The sequence below is a fragment of the Cyprinodon tularosa genome, unplaced genomic scaffold (assembly GCF_016077235.1).
Source record: "Cyprinodon tularosa strain WSP-4 unplaced genomic scaffold, ASM1607723v1 ctg280, whole genome shotgun sequence".
Lineage (NCBI taxonomy): Eukaryota > Metazoa > Chordata > Actinopteri > Cyprinodontiformes > Cyprinodontidae > Cyprinodon > Cyprinodon tularosa.
The window spans coordinates 966,211-987,684 of NW_024038986.1; the positions used below are offsets into that span (position 1 = coordinate 966,211).

At 38.5% G+C, this 21,474-nt stretch overlaps 1 protein-coding gene across 3 annotated transcripts in view; it reads right to left on the reverse strand.

Annotated features, from left to right (window-relative positions):
• The window catches only part of pkn1b (protein kinase N1b), an 87,174-nt gene that overhangs the window by 12,522 nt on the left and 53,178 nt on the right, over nt 1-21,474 (reverse strand). For all 3 annotated transcript variants that reach the window (XM_038290407.1, XM_038290406.1, XM_038290405.1), the window contains exons 3-12: nt 19,252-19,397; nt 15,650-15,770; nt 10,477-10,622; nt 8,022-8,235; nt 7,744-7,938; nt 4,962-5,071; nt 4,701-4,844; nt 4,537-4,612; nt 3,175-3,316; nt 2,887-2,977 (exon numbers count right to left, since the gene is read on the reverse strand). In XM_038290407.1, coding sequence (XP_038146335.1) covers nt 2,887-2,977; nt 3,175-3,316; nt 4,537-4,612; nt 4,701-4,844; nt 4,962-5,071; nt 7,744-7,938; nt 8,022-8,235; nt 10,477-10,622; nt 15,650-15,770; nt 19,252-19,397 — 1,385 coding nt within the window. The remainder of the gene's footprint in view (nt 1-2,886; nt 2,978-3,174; nt 3,317-4,536; nt 4,613-4,700; nt 4,845-4,961; nt 5,072-7,743; nt 7,939-8,021; nt 8,236-10,476; nt 10,623-15,649; nt 15,771-19,251; nt 19,398-21,474) is intronic.

Consider the following 21,474-nt stretch of genomic DNA (forward strand, 5'->3'; position numbering starts at 1 on the left):
ATCTCGAGTTTTGCCTTTTCCCTGTCTGCTCTGTTTGTCGCATCTGACGCTGGATTCTACCGGCTTCTGAACCTGGAACTGTCTTCTGACTTCGGCCTTGGATTTCCCTTCTGGACTCTGTTGCTGCTCGGCGTCGTCTGGCGCCCGCTCCGCTCACTCTCTAGGAACTCTGGGGGTGTCGCCCGCAGCAACTGCGGTCAAACCTCCCTACTGGATTCTGCTGTGTTCTCCGCAAACAGACTGAACTTTAAATCAGGTCAGTGACCAGCTCCAAGTCGTATTCAGCTCCACATCCAGTCACTGACCTGTATTCTCCTATCCCTGCAGAGATCCGCTCCGCAGCAGACGAGCAGCCCCGCGCACCTGTTTGTTAAATAAACGCTTTGAACTTTCCCACTGCCTGTCTTGCCCCGAATTCTGGGTCCAACATTCTGAGATCATTACAGATCAAATATATCTGAATATTTGGAACCAACAAGCTACTTGACTTGGTGGATTTCTTCTAAATCCGTTTGCTTCCTGGCAGGCACTTCACTGCTAACCAACTTTCAGCAGGATAAAAGCCGAGGCCGTTCCAGAGGATCATTCTAGACTGACTGATACGTTTGGTTTAGAGCCTGTTTTTTTTCCAACCATCCGCTGCAGACCGGAAGTTGCAGAAATCAGAGATGCGACAGAAGAGCAGGCAACCAAACAGAGCCTCAGCATGATGCAGCCACCACCATGCCTTTAAGCTGACACAGTTCTGAACTCTACTATAAAGAGCTCCTATTAAACCTTTATCTATTCAGCAATAAATTATTTTTACAAATAAAAACAAAAAAAAAGTGTAAAAAGCCGGCAATTCATTGGGATATTGGCACAAATTTAAGCCATACATATATTTAGTGTGCTTGTAAATCCGAATGTGCAGCAGAGAATAAATTTTTCTGACATAAATAACCAAAATATCTAATGAATGTATTATTTGTGCATCTATAGATAAGGATTATTTCTACCATGACTATAAATGTAGGTCATTGAACTTTTGTTCCTTTTTCTAATGGTAAATCAGATGTGTCATCTGTGACAGTACAAGTTTAGAAGTTATAAATACAGATTAGGAAACATGTGAATGCAATTAGGAGCAGTAAGATATTGGGTGCATTGCCTTTTTTTTCCTCCTTTATTTCTTTTTTCCCCAAAAATTTTTTATTATTGTAAAATAATAATTCTTCCTAAAATCATACGTTGTATTACAACAGTATTACAATATGTATTATAACAGTAGCCAACTTTTTATCTGTTGTCAATGTAAATTAGCTTTGGAGGTTGAGCATTATAAGCTTCTAGCTTCTGCCAATACACCCTTTTTTCATACAGTTTTATGTTATATTTATGTTATATGGAAATATACTGTCTTTATTATATACTTGTATGTCTGAAATAAATAAATCTAGAAGTTATAAATACAGATGATAAAGGTACTGCTTCGCAACAATGAAATAATCAAATCCCTATAAGTAAAATTACATATTTAAAAGTATAAATAACAGATTTACAAGTAATAATAACATATTTATGAGTAGGAATAACAAAAGTACGGGTAAAGATCCCCAATGGAAATAATTACATACGAGTACAAATCACAGATTTACAAGTAGGAATTAAAAATGTGTGAATCCCATCTGTAAATCTGTGATTCTTAGAGCAACATTTGCGATTAATACTGATATAGAATAACTTCTAAACTGGTATTCTTTTAACTAAAACATCTGCTGTATGTATGTATAACAACAAGGAGCAATTATAATCCTAAATGTATACATTTAATATACACTTTTATTGACTTACATTTACAAACTCAGACACTTATGGAAACATTGTCAATCAACAGTTATTTTACCCCATATAAAACACTGGCAATGATATTAACCAATCAGCAGAGGTAAGAAACACTGAGGGAAGTTTAGTGCAGATTTTTGCTTTGTATCTCTAAACAGACCTTATGGACAAAAAAAAATTAACTTATGTGAAAATGTTGTTGCTTGTTAAAAGAATTGGTAACTAAAACAACTATTTTCTTTTTTTTTTTAAACACTAAGTATCTATAAAAGAGACTAGAGAATAAAAGTAACGGTGAATCAGACAGTAGCCCTGGTGTTTCCTCTTCATGGCAGCCTTGGTTGGTATTTGCTCAATCTAAATCTAACTAAATCCCTTGAATCTTTTTGAAACCTATTTGGGTTTCACACTAACAAACCAAAGAGATCATTCCCCTAAAGTGGATTAAAAAAATAAAAAAGATAAATGATGCCAAACTTTGCTAACCTAAAATATAAACTTTATGTTACTGAAATTAAATCTTAACTTTGCAGACTAGCAGCCCGCTTTTTTAACTTAAACCTTGAAACGTTTAGACTCTCTCCTGCTTCCTTCACTGAAATAAAAATAATGCAGCCGTTTGTGGCATTTAATTAATCATATTTAGTTACTTTAATGCAATACTTTTATGTCCTATCCTGATAACATAAAACAATTGTGTTAAAGTAAAATATGAAAATGCCAAAAAGGTTGCTTTTTTCCCAGTGTTTCATCTCTTTGCGCTTCTCTTTCTCCCATTGAGGAAAACACCTGGATTTATTTAATAGAATTAAACCTGCATCTAATCAGATTAAGCTCGGCTAATTAAGGCTGTCTAAGATCCCGCCTCAGATATTCATCCTCTCTGGTCTCTTCCCTCTCTGGGAATCAGCTGTGCCTTTCTCAGGTCCCCTGCAGCCTCAATGGCCGCAGCGCTGATCAGCCAAGTAAGACGATACCCTTTAAGATGTTGCAAGGCGGAAAATCCCCAGCCTGCCTCCTTTTTTTTTTTTTTCACACCTGTGGACCATTTGTCTTACTCACCGAGGGTGCGGGGGAGTCCACCACATCTTTCCGGGTCTCAGCTTTCGAAGGAGAATCGCTGTCCAGACTCAACTTCTCCACTGATATTTCTCTGAACATAAACAAACACAGGAAATATATCTAGTGTGGCGTTTCAACAGAGCAACTAAAAGCAGTCAAAACAACGAAACGGTTACTGCTAATAGTTGAAGGTCCTTTGATTTCCTTAAAGGTTCATAACTCTGTTGACTTTAGCCTAAAGATCTTCATTAGATTAACAAATCGACTCTCAGGTCAGTGACCTCATACCCCGAAGTGTGCGACAGCGTGTTGCTGGAGAAGCTAGGTGTGTATGCAGGTGTGTTGCTTCCAGTGGGGATGGCGTTCCTCAGCAGACGGACCCAGGTGGCGATGTCCACGTTCATCTGACGGGCACGCAGGAAAGCTTTGCCTGAAACGCAAAAAAACCACAGCCACAAACAGGCAAACGTCATCAGGGTACGATAAGTTCGGCTTATTTCAGCTCGTATCCTCGAGGCTGTCGTGTTTCCCACATTTTTTGAATTTCAAAACTATTTCTTAAAGAGAAAGACAAAAAAACAAACATTTTATTTATTAGTTTAAGTTTTTGAAAACGTATTTATTTGAGACTAGAAAGCATAGTAAAAATAAAAAAGAGCCAGGTTCAAAGTGCAGGCCTCTGGATTTACAGACATCTCCTTTTTTGAATAACATGTTTTAATGCTAAACTCACAAAATTAAACCTGAAAATACTATTAAGTTTGATATTAATGTGCATTATTCATCATTTGTGTTACAAACAACTTCAATAAAGTAACATTTAAAGAATAACTAGATATGCTATAGTGGTCTAAGCTGAATCAGTTGCATGTTTGGACTAAATTTCCCAGTGGTTTCCATGTCTAAAAGTGGCTTTAGCTGATAATTAGACGTCTACATTTGTAGCCGAGACTGGCAAGGGGAAAATAAAACTTTAAAAAAAAGTGTGAACAAGCTGATTTCTAATTTAGTGATTTACCATCTGAGCTGTACATCAGCAGCTTCCTCTTTGCAAACCAAATATGAGACCAGAACATTTTGCATGTACTGTTCATACAGATATTATAACAGAACTTAATCATTTTTGTAATATTTCTGATGTTATCGAGGTCGGGTCCTGATAACCTGAACTATTTACTATAAATAAAATCACTCTTGCCATCTGGATTAATCTATTTTTTCCTCAAACTAATCCTAATATTGTAATTGCAATACTTGCAATAACAAAAGATGAAATGTTGAAGATTTTCTCCAATGACTTTTGAGTTTGAAGTCATGCTTTTGCAGCATTTCCTACCTCCAGACTTTCTTTGTTGACCTTGTGAGTTTCTAATCCTGTCTCAGCTAAGGCAGCTTACAGACTAGGAAGTTTTTCTTAAGCTAAACTTCAACATGGGTCTAGATGACAATTATAAATAGAGAGAGCAGGAAATCCTGTCCCAATCAGGTGTGTTTTGCAGTTAAAAACAGATCGATTCCCTCTGACTGTTTTAGACTAGTGCCAAAATGCACACCATAAATGGAAAAATCCTGTTAATTTCTCTGTAGTTCCTCTTTTAAACTATCCCTAAATGAGAAAGTTGTGGTTTGGACGTGAGGCCTTGAACCCACCATGCTGTTTAGAGAAGACCTTCTTCTGCCGCTGCAGCCGTCGGCCTCGCTCTATGACCGGGTTGAAGAACGTCACCTGGAGAACAGACGTTTTTACGCATCAGAACTTAAACCCAAAGCTTTTCTGACCGTATTGTGTCGTATGATGCAGAGTCGGGCCAAACCTCAGCCAGGAGCAGCCCCTGCGGTTCCAGTTCCAGCTGAACCTGGTGTCTCTGGTTGTCCAGGAACTCCTCCAGCTTCAGGTACTTCAAGGCGCATAGGGAGCGGTAATCTCTCCAGTACACGGCGATCTCCATCTCCCGGGACTAAAAGCAGGACAGACGGTACTTCTAACCCCGTAGGTGCAGCTTTAAATCATCATATCTACGACAATCGTCTACCAAACTGTACTCAAAGCCCTTCAGGTGTGAGGAACGTCTTACTCTCTCCAGTTCTACGGTGAAGGTGTGGTCCCAGGCCTGCTCTCCCACCGTTCTCCAAGGCGTCTGTCCCACCACCGTGTTCTCCAGCTTCAGCACTGCGCTCACCTCCGCTGTGAATAAAGACACCAAAAAACTGAATAAAAGACGATTTTAAAGCTTATGCAAGCATCAGAGTTTGATTTAATCCATCAAACATGTCCAAATTATTATTTTTAATGTAATACTACCTTTATTGTAAAATTCTAGGAGGTTATCTGACATTTTATTAATAAAATGTTTTAGTTAAGGAACTGAGTACGGCTACCTTCGGGATAAAAAGCTGTTAAAAACTAATTTCATCGCATAAAGTAAGTAATGTTTATTTTTATAGCAGCTTTTACAGAGATCACAAAGTGCTTCACAAAATGAAAATACATTTACAGTCCCAAAAGACATGGTCATAAAACAACCTTTAATCTACTAGAATTAAAATGCTTTCTTAAACAAATAGGTTTTCAGTTCACTGTTAAAAACATAAAGAGAATCAAGTAAGCGCAATGAAAGTGGTGCGACCGCCGGAAAGGAGTGATCTCTCCTGGTCCCGTAACGAGTACGAGGGACCATGACGGGATCTGGCCCTGAGACCTCAGCCTCCGAGAGGGGGAATAAGGACGCAACAGGTCTGTAATGTAGGAGGGAGCCTGACCGTGAAAGGCCCTGAAGGTCAGCATCAGGATTTTAAACTGGAACCGAAAAGAGTTTTTAGAATCTGCGTAATATGAGCCCTTCTGATTGTACGAGTCAGTGACCTCGAAGCAGAGTTCTGAACCTGCTGAAGACGAGACAACCTTTTTGTTTAGACATGAGAAAAGACTGTTACAGTAGTCTAAACGGGAAGACACAAAGGCGTGCTAAAACTTTAGAGAAAAAAGTTTAGAGATTTTCCTCAGTTGGTAAAAACAGTTCCTTGTCAGTAGTTTTGAGTGGTGCTTTAAGGAAAATTTTTTTTTTTCAAAAATACATAGGTTTGCCTAGGTTTCTAAGGCTCGGTTTAGCAGACAAACTTAAGTCGCCCTGTTACGGCTACTCTTGCATCAAAAATAGTTTCCCAAAAAATCAAAAATTGCCAGAGTAGTCTTAGGAGGAGGTTTTTCGACTCACAAAAAAAAAGCACTCGTGGAGAAATTTCTTGTTTCAAAAAGAGTTGACTTACAAAAATTCAAATATAAACGTTAAGTGATGTGAGTGAAAAAACTGTTGCACTCCTTCAAACAAACAATCAGATCCACCTCATCAGCTGCTTTTACTTGTTAATCTCAGCAGGAGGCGGACTGACAAGGAGGAGAGTCAAAGCAAAACCAATACATAAACAAATAAACAATAGCTCTACCATTCACACAACCATAGATCTTCAACATTAACAATTTAGCAAAAAATAAATGAATTAATCTAATTCTTAATAGGCTCCAACACGCCCAGATACTAGATAGAGTGTGATAGGGTTAACATAAGGAAAAAATGGAGGAAGAAAGCTGATATGAAAGAATATTTGGTGCTTCTAGGATGTTCTAATAAAGTCATCATAACCCTGTTTCTCTGGGGACCTAACATTATGTGACAAACAGGTTGTGTTTGTTTTGGCTGTAACCTGTATTTATATCCAGAGCGGTAAGGAAGTGATGTCAGGAAGCATAAACATGTGAAGTTTACTGAACTCTGGGATTTTAGAGGAACTGTGTGCTTTGGTGACATGTGAGTAAATGGAAAAGTTTACATCAAACACTGCAGGAAGGTTTATGGTGAAACCATTCAGAAAAATTAATCATGGTTCCAGTTAAATACGGAGGAAGATCTGTGATGGTCTGGATCCTGAAAACACTTTTCAGGAATTTCTTAAACTGAGTATTTTAATAATTAAAAGTCATTTTTTTTATTTTTCCCCTGTAAATAATTAAATAGAAACATTTATAATGAAAAATCATGGCTTAATCTGCTAAATTTAGTTTTTTTTGTTTCACTCCATGAATTTTATTTTGAAATTAGTAAAAATATTTTAGTTTTTTTGGGGAATATAAATAAAAATATCTTGCTAAATGTGTCTGGTTACACTTACTCTTTTTCACTGTACCGCAAACAGCTTATCATTTAATATTCCTTAAATTATTTTTCTGACAATATTTGGGAAAAAATACGTTTAATTGTAAGGTTTTAATAAATTAACCTTTTATAGGACCCTCAGTGAAATACTTCGAAAAAATCAACATTTCAAGCCAATAGCTGTATTTGAATCCAGAATAAGAACCCTTATATTTGTAACATTGAAAAATATGGATATTTTGATGGCAAATTGAAAATGTCAATGTCATAACAAGAAACACCAACTTGCCCGAATATATTAAGAAAAATAACAAAAGTGCTTCTATGAAAAAACACTCTGAGAGTGAAAGAAACAAATTTTTTTTGGTAAAACATAACCTTAGAGGCATTAATGCTAATACCAGCACTTATCATTTTTAAGTTTATAAACCTAAATATAATTGTTCACTAGGCTTAGAAACTTTTTAACTTTACTTTTTAACTTTTCAATTAGTTTTTTACCTTTTTTTCTTAACTTGGGTGGTTTTTTACCTTTTTTTAAACTAGGGATGTACATAAATAGTCCGGTTTTTCTACAAGGCTATAAGGTGTTTTAATTAATTAGGTTTCAGATACAGTTTCTTCTGCACTTCGTCACCAGGTGTTCATAGGGACACCAGTCTGCCTGATCTGAAGCGGATCTGACAGTAAAGGTTGGGGTTCTTACAGGAGTGCTCGTCGTTCTTGCTGGGCATCTTGAGGCTCATGCTGCTGGTGCTGCGGTTGTAAAGGCTGATCAGTTTAAACGAGGAGCGCCCGTCGGTCTGCGAGAAAGAAGGAAGGACCACCTGGCTCCCCTTGCTCCGTCCCGGAACGACGTCCAGCAGCCCCACGCAGCCCAGGAGGTGAACCTGGAGAGTTCCTGGAAAGAGACGAGCATCTAGTGAACAAATCCGCTTGCAGAGCAGAGAAGGCGACGCGTCTGGCGGCTGCTGCTGCGTCTACCTGTTAGCGGCGACGGTTTGCAAAGCGTGCTGTACTGGTTGTGCACATATGGGGTGCTTTGCTGGGAGCTGAAGGCGGAGGAGGAGGCCAGCACCAGCTCCTCCTTGATTAGGCAGGCCTTGGGATGATCCTCAGGGAGCTCCTGGAGACGCTGCTCTAGGGAGCAACGGAGGAGGTCCAGACGCTGCAACGACTCACTCAGACCACACTGGGCCTGCAGTGAAGAAGAAGAGTAGAGCCAAGAAACACGACTGTGAGCATCAGTGTCTGCTTCCAGTGCATCGTTAGGAGGATGAAGCCCAAACCATCATACCACCCCCACCTAGTTCCTCATTCTATGTTCAGGAACTGAGGGGCCCAGTAAAGAGCTTTAGATTTACTCTTACGTCTTAAGTATTCACACCCCTTTTTCAGCATTTCTTTAGTAGGTTAAAGAGCTCAAACTGAGTCCAATTAGAAGCTGTGTTTTATACTGGTGGGCTTTAACTAGGCCACTTTTAGATATCATGGGGCAACTGCGGGGTCAGACAAGGTGAAAAAGGGGCCGTCTGAGCAATTTTTCCACGTTTGTAGTAATCCATCATTCTTTATGTTCACCATTTTAAACACATGTGCAGCGATACAGTTTCTTTCATGTTTGCAGAAATTTACCAGCTTCTACAAGCTTTGAGGTTTGCAGCAATATTACCATTTCCCACACATTCCTAGTGTCAGGACTGCTGTCTGTCTGTTTGTGTTTCTGTGTTTGTCTCCCTTCCTCCACCAGGAGGCGCCTGGTTCTAGTCCGCCTCCTCACACACCTGCTGATGGTTTCCTCGTTAACGGAGTGTTCTTAAGCTTCTGACTGCCACTACCTCGACGCCAGAGTGTTTGCCAGTTTGGGAAGTCATCCTGCAAACTGGTTTTCTCTGACCTTCTCTCCCTGGAAGGATCAACTGAGCTACAAACTGAGCTGGAGTTCAAACAGGAGGTTTGGATCCACTTTCCCCAAGAGGTCGTTTGAGCTTCTCACTGAGAAAGGGATTGTTCTCCACTACGACTGGTTCAAGTACCACAGGAAATCTGAGTGGCAGTCAGTTTCTCCGTTCACCAACTAACAACCGCATTCTGGGTAAACCCTGTTCCGCCCTCCACCGAATCAGACAAACACTGGAACCACGGCATACAGACAGGAGTCAAGGATTCAACAACTTCTCTGGGAACGTGAGTCGGCAACCAAATCCACTTCTCCAAGTTCACAAATCTATTTTCCCACTGAGCCTGAACTAAACGCTGTGCCTTCCCCTCACTTTTCAGTTCCGGTTGAGCAGTGTTCAGAGCAACACTTCTCTCTGCATTATCTCTTCAATAAAACCTGTTAAACTTTTTCCCCTGGTCTCCCTGTTTGGTCTTCTCCATTTGGGTCTGAACTTTAGTAAAATCATGACCCCTAGCAATACACCTTAAAATGGCAGCATTAATCCTCCATCTACCACACTTTTGCATAACTCTACAAACTTCTAATAGCTTTTGATAGGGTTAAATAATAATAACTCTTTATTGTCCTAGAAATGAAAACCAAACAAAGCAAGTTGCTTTTCTGCAGAAAAGGAGAGAGTGAAGAGAAAGAGGATGAGACGCCTTAAAAAGTCTTTTGTGCTGCTTTTATTATTGGACTTCAAAGGAATAACAGGAGGGGTCAGAGGTTTACACATGATAAAGCATGACAGTTCCTTGTGCAGTTTTATTGCAGGCGATGACCAGTCGGCTGCAACCACACACGGCTGGATAGAGCATTACTTTTTCTATTCTGGGAGAACCATTTATCCTCCCTGTTGAAGTTGGAACAACAGAAAAAACATCAGAACATTCCTAACAGGTCAAATGCCTGTAACTTAAAATAAAATGATACCATGTACACTTTTCTAACAGCTTTATTCTGGCCATTGGACCATTCAGACCTGTGAGTTCAGTTGGACAACACGTCTTTTCCTCCATTTTAAGTCCAGGACTAACTTTAAACTTCAGACAACCTGACCAGTCTGCTGAGTTCCTAGATGTTCTCCAGTGTTCTCTAACTAACCGCTGAGGCCTTCACAGAGCAGATGGTTTCATTCTAAGAGCAAATCACACACAGATGGAGTCTGGCAGCTAATTAGGTGACCTCCTAAGGCAAAAGGTTTACACTGCATTAATTAAATGCTATGAGAGCAATGGAGACTAAAGACAAGCACACTGTTTAGAAAAAATGTGAATCAATCTAAGGGGTATGAATACTGATGATTTTGAGTTTTCTGTGATAGAAAATTAGTTTTTTGTCAATTCTGCAAAAAGCTGCTCATATAATTTAACCCAAACAGTTTGTTATAGGATGATGGGGCTGCTTTCATCAATGCGTCATCCATAAAATCACAGGAGTTAGTTTTTTTTTTACTGCTGCATAAATACACCAAATACACCAAGACTGTGCTCTGACCTCAGCGATGGCCTTCTTATCCTGGACCTTTCCGGCACCCAGCAGCCTCATCATGTTTTTGGCTCCCTCAGCCATGGCGTGCTCCACGCGGTAGTGATGCCAAAGCTCCTCCACGCGCAGCTCCACTCCACACAGGTCCGGCTTACCTGGGACACATTCAGCACATTACACACAGATACAACCAAAGGGGGATTTGCGTCAGCGAAAATTAAAAAATAATCAAATATTGAAAGTTTATAAAGAAAAATCACAAAATGTATTAACTTGGGTACAGTTTGTACTTTTGCAGCTAGATGTCAGTAAATCCATCAGAGATCAAATCATGAGGAGAGGCTTTTTACAAGCAATTCGTCTGAGTTTTTAAGCAATCAGCATAGATCTGCATTGATTGAAATAAAAACACTGATAAATATCCAACTCCAACGTGATTTAAAGCAGGAACAACCCTGATTTGTTAAAACAATAATAAACCAAAGTCAGCCAGTTAGAAGCTGTACAAAAACGATCTGGAACATTTCTTAAATTAACTGTATTTACTCTTAATTTAAGTCGACAAATAAGCGCTTTTGCTAATGGAATGAGTATTTTTACTCTTAGAATAAGATAATTAGATAATACACACTTGATATAAGACAATTCATTTATTATTTCTTATTTGAAATATAAATTGTCTTTTTCCGTTAGCGGTGTCTGACCTACCTCCTCAATTCAAGGAAAAATGTATATATTTTAAGAAACAATGACTCATTTAAATTTAAATACTTTGCAGTGTATGCAGATCAGCTTTACAATTTATCAAGCAAAAACTAAAAGAAGCATGTTAACTGTTGATCAAATATTTTGTGCCTGAATGGACCAGAAATCTATAAAAGAATAGAAACGTCATCAGATCTTTGAAGTTTGTTTAATGTTGAGGGGAAGTTAAGATCAGGCTGTCAGGAAAACCAGCGATTGTCTTCTCGTTTTTAAATTCTAAATGATGGTATCAGTCAATTAAAAGGCTTCTTCCTATCAGAGCTTCTAGATTTTTATCACTTTAATCCAAACTGTAGTTAAAAGCCGCTGGATGATCCAAAATGCTGCAACCAGAGTTCTGATGAAAATTAAAAAGAAAATCTTATTTCTCCGATCTTAGTCTCTCTTCATTTCTCTTCATAACAGAGACAAAGACATGGACAGCAATATTCTTTATATGGATAGTAAAGAAATACAATAGTCCAGCTTTGAAGTAACAAACGCATCACCTCTGGACAACATATTTTTTATTTTTTTGCATTATTCCAGGTACAAAAAGAATAACCACCTCTCCATTACCCACCTCTGGATTAAAGTCACAAAAATCTAGAAGCTCTAATAGGAATATAAAAGAAGCCTTTTTGATAAAGACTCAGGTTATCCTGAACTATCTTTATAGTTATGCTGCTATAGGCTTAGACTGCTGGAGGACATAGTGACCACTTCTTCATTCTGCTGCTGGGCCTGTTTTTCAGTGTTTTGTCCTTTTTCTCGACTAGAAATAGCTATGGGCTCTGCGTCTACTGTGACTAAAAATATGTGCTTATGCTTTTTCATCCCGTGTGATATAAAAACCAGCTCAGAGCTTGTCTGCTTAACTGTTTCTTTACTATAGAGCTAGTTTACCTTTACCTTTTCTAACATAGAAAGTATTTCTGGATCAGTGCCACCATGTTCCTGTGTCTGCTTCTGTCTCGTATTGTCATATAGTCGTGCAAAGTCAATGACTGAATACAATTAGCCTGACTGGATGACTATACTTAGCTCTCTGTAAAGTGTATTAAGACGAGGAATTGTGAATTGCTGCTATAGAAATACACAGAATTGATAGTATTTGGCAAAAATGCCACTAAGGTAATTAGTAAATGATCATAACATCAATTTTATTATTTAGAAATGATCAAGTGGTCAAAAAGATTTAATTATGTGCAAACTCCGGTATTTTTATTACTAAATTAAATAAAAGAAATACATAAATTACAAAAATAGAGACACTACTTCTAATCTATTTTGCCCTATACTTGATTTTTACTCACTTACCAAAAACATGAAAAATGTTTAAGTTAAAACGTTTGAATGCGCACTTTAAAGTTAATCCTTAACTGTCTGCTACATATTTTGATTAAAAAGTGTTTGTTCTCCTTTCGGTAAAGTTAATTAAAAGCAAGAGTCTTGATTTTTTTTTATATTAGTAATAGTCCAGGTAAAGAAAAAATAAAGGAAAATGTTTAGTTTAGAAATACTCAAAAAGTTACTGATGTTTCTATGCATCTCTGCTTTAAATGATCTTGACTACGGTAAACAACTCTATTAATGAGCACATATATTTCAAGGATAAGTCGATTCTTTGTAATTTATGAAACATTAAGTAACCGGGGAGCATAATAGAATGCTTATTTAGTTAGATCAGTTCTTAGCAGGTCAGCTGGAAACTCAAACATCCCATTTCTGTTTCTTCCCATCAATGAACGCACTCTGACTGTTGGGGAAACAAACAAACTAGAAATCTTTTGTATAAAAGCTGAAAGAAGTAATTTAGTTTTGAAAGGAAACTACATCTACATTTCCTGTTCTTTAATGCTTTAGCAGTTTTGGTTCTTTCTTATATGAACTGTTTCAGTGGCAAACACAGTCCTTTATACCGGCCTGGGGGGTAAATATTTAAAGAGGTAAAGTGAACCTCCTTCAACAGACTCTAGACGGACTTAAAGGTTTCTAAAAGTCAGTTTCATCTAATGCTTAAAGCTCTGCATTCTCTTTGGAAAACACACAGAGGTTGTTGTTGATGATTCAGTGCTGCTAACCACACCATTAGCACGCCATAATTATTGCCTCCCTGTTTCAAAACATTGCAGCCATGTTTTACAGCAGCCGCTCCTTTGGTGCTATTATAGATAATGAATGAAGACCCACAGCAGAGAGCCCAGCAAACTGTTCTAACCAACGTTAATTGGAGTTTTTAAAGCAGAACCGCCTTTAACTGGGATCAGAAGGTCGTTGCTTTCAAGAAAATATGACTATTTCTTCTCTTCCTTTGAAGGATTTCCTAATTCCTGTTTGCATGTTGATTCCCCTTCGACCCATCGACAAGCTGTATTTCCTCTTAACTAGGGCTGCAACTAACGATTATTTTAAAAATCGATGAATCGGACGATTATTTTTTCGATTAATCGATGAATCGGACAAAAAATATTTTTTATATTAACCTCTTTATTCCAAAATAAACATTTTAGACAGAACAAACAAGCACACAAGTACAGGTTGCTCATTAACTGTACTGGTGCAATATGAAAAATAAATGTTTCTGTTAAAACTACGCAAACTTACATGAGAAATGTAGCTGTACATCCACAAAATATAGGCTACTTTGTTTCATAAAGCGCAAAAAAAGACATTTTTGTTTTTAAAAGCTCCTAAGGGGTTCAAACAATAGGTCCCCCCATTTCCACAAATGAGTTTTTTTAGACTAGAAGAGTTCTGCCTTTTAAGACAGGAAAGTATAGCAGTTAAAGTTGCTACTTGAGAAAATACTGAACCATAGAGATAAAAATAGCCCTGTGATTCAAATTATAAATTGTATTTGGAATCAAAATGAGAGAACTAGGGGTGCTAAAAAACACATCCTCCAAAGACAGATATTTACATGGGAATGTGGCATATAATTAATTGACATATTACTGATCTTGCTGGATTTTATTCTGCTTTACTTCCATAAATTGCAGGATCTTCTTTACTTTATCTTTGCCAGAAGATTTAAACTTTAAAAGCCTTGCCCTCATAATTTGCAAGTTAATTTATTTATAAAGTAAATGTAAACGCTGCTTAAGCTAATTCAAATGAAATTAAAGGTAAAATAAGTAGCCAACCTTATCACTGTCTGTAACCTACTAACAAGGTAAGGAAAGCATCAGATGAGCTACCTGAGAAACTAACGTAACGTTTCCCCACTTTAAAACCAAACAAACATGGTGGTTCCGTGCCATGTTAATTTCTTTTGAAAAAAGTTGCATGTTATCACTTTTTTCGCTTTACAAAGCGCAGGCTATTTTAATTATTGTGATCAATTTGCGCCGTCAATCCCGGTTAGTGAGGGTAAACTCCTCACTAACATCCTGCGGCTCTGACTGCAGCGCTGAGAGGGACTCCTGCAGGAGCGGGGGGAGGCGCCCCACGGCAGAGTAGGAACGATACATGCTTTCACGTAAGAGTCTCCAAAAGCCGCCAGTGACACCGAAAAAAGTCGCCAGATTTGTCGCTAATCGCTTTTCGCTGAGTTGGCAACACTGCACCTGCGGCGCTGACTCGCTCTGCCGTATTTTTTTTTTCTTCCTCTTTCAGTCAAGAGGCAGTGATGACAGCGCGGCGGATGACGCAATAATCGCGCGACACAACTAATCGATGATGAAATTCGTTGACAACGCTTTTAAAAGTCGATTTTTATCGATTTTATCGATTCGTTGTTGCAGCCCTACTCTTAACCTTCCCGTTTAGTCTAGAGCTGCTTTCATTCGGAAAGCCAGTTCTGCACGCTACACTATCCTCCTTTTTTTCTTGCTTCAGCTCACAGGTTCCTTCAACTGTTGGCTGCATTTCTTGCAAGTCAACCAGCTGCAACGACTCGTAAAAGTCTGCAAACGCTGACTCATCAGCAGCTTTGGAACAATTTTAAGAACTTATTCTGGGAATGCAAAACACAGAGCCTCGTCATTAGAGTGTACTCCACATGACCAGAACCTAATGTGATATCTATTCAAATGCTGGCCACTTTCAGGAGCTAAAAAGATGATAAAGATTCAAATATGTCCGTTCTACTACCATCTGTGAGTCAGTCTGCCTTCCAGGCCTCCTGCTTCTGCCCTGCCTCCTCCCTAACCTCAGCTAAATGAGGAATGGCTTTTAGTCGTTGGGCAGCATCAAGGGGATGGAGGAACGTCAATAAGGCCCAAACAGAAGAGAGCTGTAATGGATGATGTGACTCTATATAAATAAATATATATATCTATGAATGTGTGTGTATGCTGGAAGATCTGAAGCCAGAACTGATCGATTAGCCCTCGGGTTATAAAATATGCAGCGTTTCCGAGTCCAAAGGTTGACAGGTGGGATGAAAGGGGGGCTAAAGCTTAAAAGAGAGTAAAATAAATAAAGGAGTGGGTACTTTGGTTGTCGTCGGACTGCTCTGTGGCCTGCATGGCCTTTCTGATCTGCATGCGGATGATGTCGATCTTTGTCTTGCTGTCCTGCAGCATCTGTTGAGCTGACTGGAGAAGCTTCTTGTCCTGCAAAGGATCAGAAAAACAACAATCAGGTTTTAAGGAGCCGAGGGGATTCTGATTAACAGAACTGCGAAAATAAGTATTGGCACCCATACAGATTTCTTCTTTTCTTGTTAATCATTTTGCACTGGATCGTCAAAAACAAGTTTCCGGATAATGTTATTTAATTTAATTTCAAAAGGGCGTTCAATTCAAGAAGCATGGCTGAGTTTTTTGACATCACATGATTTTTTTCCATGTCACACTGACTGCGTATAGAAAGGCTCTGGCTAGGCAGGGTGAGCAGATCTGTGCAGATTTTTTTTCCACCTCTGACTCTGTGCCACACAACTTTAAAACAATTTGCCATGTTTGACTTATGCAGATTATGAAAAGTTATAAAATTCCTGCTATAAAGCAATGCCCTACTTAACAAGTCTGTGCAGGATCTGGAACAAGAAGAGATAAAGAGTTTTTATAGGCCTTTATTAAAACATAATGGAAATTACCTTTAAAGAAAAAGAAAACGCAGCAATAAATGCTGTGGGACGGTTTCTATGGATACTTGGTGAGGCAGTGGGAGCTGATTCTAAGAGAAAGATCTGAAGTTTTTTTCTTTTTTTCCATAAAGAGTGGAGAATGATGTGCTTCCTTAACCTGCTCTGTCTGCACCTCGTTATTTTGTTTTTTGTGAGGCACAAAGTGGATCTCCACTTAATCCGTTTTCTGTCCTCCTAACTTCCTATCATGGGTAAGTAATCTTTTTTTTTTATGTTTTATTGATTGTTTCTTTAGGAGTATGCTGATGAAGGTTCTCAGTCATCCAGGTCATAGTCATTCCATAAAAATTCAAAAAATATCCACTGGACTTGGTTTTCAAGATTTGAAGACGTTTCGCCACCTTTCTTTAGGAGTCTGTCCCTCTTACCATATATGCTCTATGCGACTCAAAAAGTGACATTTTCCCAGTGCAATCAACTGATTTTACTTCCTATTTTCCCAAAGCAGATGTGTTTTACTTGTAACCACCTCTCTCTTCCTGACAGACGTGGAATTGCAGCTGAATTACTGCGTAGTCCAACTAAAATAGACCTGGGGTCTGTCACAGTCGGACCTACTCAGCCCCCTTGAGTAAAATCGTGTCAGGTGTGATCATCTCCATTGATTTTCAATGTGCGCTAAACGCCACCAGCTCATCCGACACGATTTTCTGTTGGATCGGACCCAAATTCGGATACGGAGTGTTCAGGCCATTAAAGGTTATTGTTGAAGATTTTCATGAAATTTTTAAAGGACCCATCCTCTCCACTTTGAAAAACAATATGCGTACGAGAGCGTGCAGGATAGGCTCTGTTTAAAAGTTCATTAGAAAGTGCTTTGTTTTCTAATAGCTTATACATGCCTACAGTGCCCGAACGTCCGCCCTAACCCTTAAATCCCTAAATCACTATATAGAACGGGGACTATTTAGTGAACTTTATAGCAAACTCAGTTTACTGACACTTCGGAGAGAAGATCATTGATTTTTGCTTTGTAAGATGAACTGGCACTATATGAATAACATTTCATCAATTGAACATCTCCAAATCCTCTTTTTTATCTATTTAGAGTTGGACATAATAATGCACACATGCTTTTGTGTTCCCCAAGGATTACCATTCTCTGGTTTGAATTTTTAAACTCGTAGCACGGCACATTATACCGCTCTCTCCACTTGCCTTCTCCTAGCCCTGTCTCTGTTTGCCTGAAACCCTTTGCCTCTAAAAACTAGTGCTGTATTACATGCGATCAGTTTTCCTCTTGACCTCTAAATGTCTAGGCATGTCTCGGTCTCTGTAATGTCTTGGTGTCGGTAGGTGCAATCATGATTACAGCACCAGTAAAAATATGCCAGGTGGCTCATCCTCCTTAGAAACTCCCCTGTCCACCCCCCTAGGTTTCAGCTCTCAAAAACCTACAACACAGCAATAGTTTATTCCTTTCCGCTCTCATCTCAATCCTCATCCCCATGCAGGGGACCAAGACCTGGTCAGCCAGGCCAACAATGAGCATAAAGGCCTGGTTATCCTCCCACAGCAGTGTGTCACAGTGAGATTGTCGCAGATATTTTTGATTTATGCTCAATATTGAAGCGTGGTCTGCGCTATGTTATTCCACGCCAAAACGCAAGAGGGATAATCAGGAACTAGCTGTGGGTCTAGATTCGGCCGAGGCGGTGAGGAAGTGGGGGCAAGTTTGTGCGACAATGGAGGGAAATGAAGGCGAAAAAGAGCGGGGATCCAGGTGGAAAAAGGGTCCCAGCATTTTCCACAATGGCGGTCATACAAACAAACAAGCCGGTAAGATAAAAAACAGGAAATATCCATAGTGTAGAGCGGAAGTAGATTTGACCAATCAGAGGCCTCCTGTCTGCGGTCACCTACAATCTTGGAGAGGTGCAGTAGAGTGTCTGCAGAAGGGTCAGAGCCATATTTGTGTTAACTGCGACGCACACGCAGACGACCTGGTTTCTGAGAATAAATCAGCCTTAATAACTTCCCTTTTAGAGGCATAGGCCAGTATCGGGTATTGCAGGCTAACACAGACCTCAACGACTCCCCATTACCAAGGCATTGGCCTGTTTCTTCTGTTCAAATTGCATGTTTTCTAAGCCAAAACAAGGATTTCTTTTACTTTTTATATATATTTATATTTTTTCTTTGTAGATCTAATACTTTTATTAAAATATTTTTTTCACATTTGTCTTTTTTGGATTTAGTTTATATGTATTTTATTGTTTTTAAATTGTGTTTTACATAACCCATTTTCTTGGCTTATGGGGTCAGGCTTTCCTCTGGAGTGAGGAGCAAAGGCGTGTTTCTATTGCTATAGCTTGAAGTGAAATTCTGAAAAAAAATTACATTTGTGAAAAATATTTCTGAACACATAAAAATGCAAAATACAAAATAAGTAAAAATATATTAAAAATATAAAAAAAAAATAAATCTAAGAAAAAAGCAAAGGTACTAAATAATCTTTTTTTTTTTTTAAGTTTCATCTCTGGATTGCAATTTCATCAAATTTCCATTTACAAAATGCTTTCCTTATTTGCAAACACAACACAGAAAATATATTATAAATATCAGAATCTGTTAATGTCGTCAAAGTCTCAGTATCATGTTGAAATAAAAAACTTTTTGATATGTAATCTTGGTCTTTCTCACCACGGTTCTGTTTTCTCCAAGGCTTTCTAACTCTTCATCTACTTATCTTTGATCAAGCCTTCCACTGCTGCTTTTATATAAACTTTAACCTACTTCATGCTGTCAGACAGGTACTACATGAGTGACTTTCAATGTGTGGTAAAAGAAATTATCATTGAAATCATTGAAAACAGCTTTTATTTTTTTATTCAGGTCATTTTTGTCTGGTATAAAATCGGAAACATAAGTGTGATGAGAAAAAAACGTAACGACAGAATCTGTGAGGAGCTAAAAACTAGACAGGAGTGAGTCCAGACGTTTACCTTAGTTCCCCCACTGGAGTATATCGGGATCATATTCTCTGCTCCCTGCTTGACCTTTAGCTCGATGTTGAGCTGACGCTCCAAAGCTGCAATCCGGTGCTGATTGGCCGACGTCCGACTGAGGGAGCCCGGAGACTTGATGGTGTCTGGGAAGAAGAACAGACATGGAGGTCAGGTTATCTCTATGTGTTCATCAACACATACAGTGATCCAGTTTCTGTTCTGCTACAGAAACTGGTTTTAAAGAAAAGGACCCATTTGTACTAATTATAACCATAACTAGAGAAAAAATAAAAGCATTTCAATTGGACTTTATACACAGAGCCAAAACCACAGGTAATTGTCCTTTAATGGTAGTACCAGGAATGACCAGCAGAGGCTAGTTTGGGAAAAATCTGAATTTCCTAAGAAAAGTAAAGTAAAGCAGTTTAATCAAGTTACTGTCGGCACATTTAATCAGTGACCAAAAATGGAAACATAGAAATGACAAAATTTCATAAACCGACTAATAGAGACCAACCACCAATCAAATAGAGAGAATAATAATTAAAACCTCTGATTTGGTTTGTGTGTTGTTTTAAATGTCTAATCTAAATGTAATCGTTGTTGGATTTCTACTGGCTTTAGGGTAGGAGTCCCTTAAAATAGCTTTTTAATCTCAATGGGACTTTCCTGATTAAAAAAAAAGATTAAATAAAGAAATAAATAGTTTAGCTTTCGACTTAAACCAAAGAAAAAAAACTTGCATGTTGACTTCAAAGCACTGCTGTTTAACTTTGAGCCACTAGGGGCACTAGGTCTGTAACATTTAGGTTTAGCACCCCTAAAGGCCATTGGCAGCACTGCACTGTCATAAAAATAACCAGCCTCCCCCGGCGACCAGCCTGGACCAACAGATTGAGAAGTCATGGAGTTACTGGTAAAGTCGAGGCCACGTTCACCCCTCTAGATTAAATCCTACATCAGAGAACCAAAACATAACACACACAAGAAATACTTATCATTTCCAAAAACACACTAAGTTGTGAGCACAGAGTACTTTATGTGGCCATTATGGGAGCAATTAGCTGTGGTAAAAACATTACCGGATGTAGCCTTTCCTCCATTTTTTTCTAATTCAAGCTTGAAAATGCCCTTTACAGCAGGGTTTGTTATAATATATATAATATAATATAAATTGTGTTATATCCAACTGGTCCTATAGTCCATCTATTACAGAAGGACTCGAACGAAAGTAATTTCTCCCTGGGATTATTAAAGTACTTCTGACTCTGGTTCTTTGTTGATGGGACAGGTGTTGTGAATGAAACGGTGCCCAGCTTGAAAGAGCTCCTGTGTGTCGCTGAATGTGAGCATTGATGACTGAAAGACATCTTCTGCCTCCATTTATCTGTTTACTACAGTCTGTTGAATTCATGTTAATGTGGATTTAAAGAGATTTCCAGTCTCCCTTTACGTTCACCCTTGGTTCAGCACAGCAACGACCACACTGGAAAAAATTATCTAGAAATAAGTAAAAATGTCTTAAATTAAGTGTATTTACACTTAATTTGAGTAGGTAAATGAGATAGTTTGCCAATGGAATGAGTATTTTTATTCTTAAAATAAGATAATTAGATAATATGCCCTTGGAATAAGACAATGCAATTGTGTTTTCTTATTTTAAGTGTAAATTGTCTCGTACCATTGGCAAAAGGTCTCTTTTACCTCCTCAATCCAAAAACAAACGCACTTCTTTTAAGAAAAAATGAGTTATCTAGATTGAGATTTTTTCCAGTGTATATTTTATTCCACAAACACCTGCCCATCATGGACTCCTGGTACTAGAGGATGTTCATCACCCTTTTTTTTAAAACTAGGAACCAATGAGGACCAGAACTTTGAAAGGATAAGTCCATAGAGCTCAGCCTTAGAGCCTATAGCTGGCAGAGCAGAATGGAGTCTATATACAGCAGCACTCATTTAAAATGGCCCTTCCCAGTCAAATGTCAATTGACCCCCGCCTTGCTTGTTTTTTCACTGAATTACAGGGTCTGACCAGGAGAAGGCGCGTTTCTTTAGATCTTAATGTCCACAAATAATGAGAGAAAGAACATTTTAGTACAAAGATTGATGTTTAAAAGGAATTGGAAAGTGGGGAAATTTTGAATGGCTACTATTGTACTTCCATCTGCATCTGCCCACAGCTTTCAGCATGTGTAAATGTACTCTATGGGGAGAAAT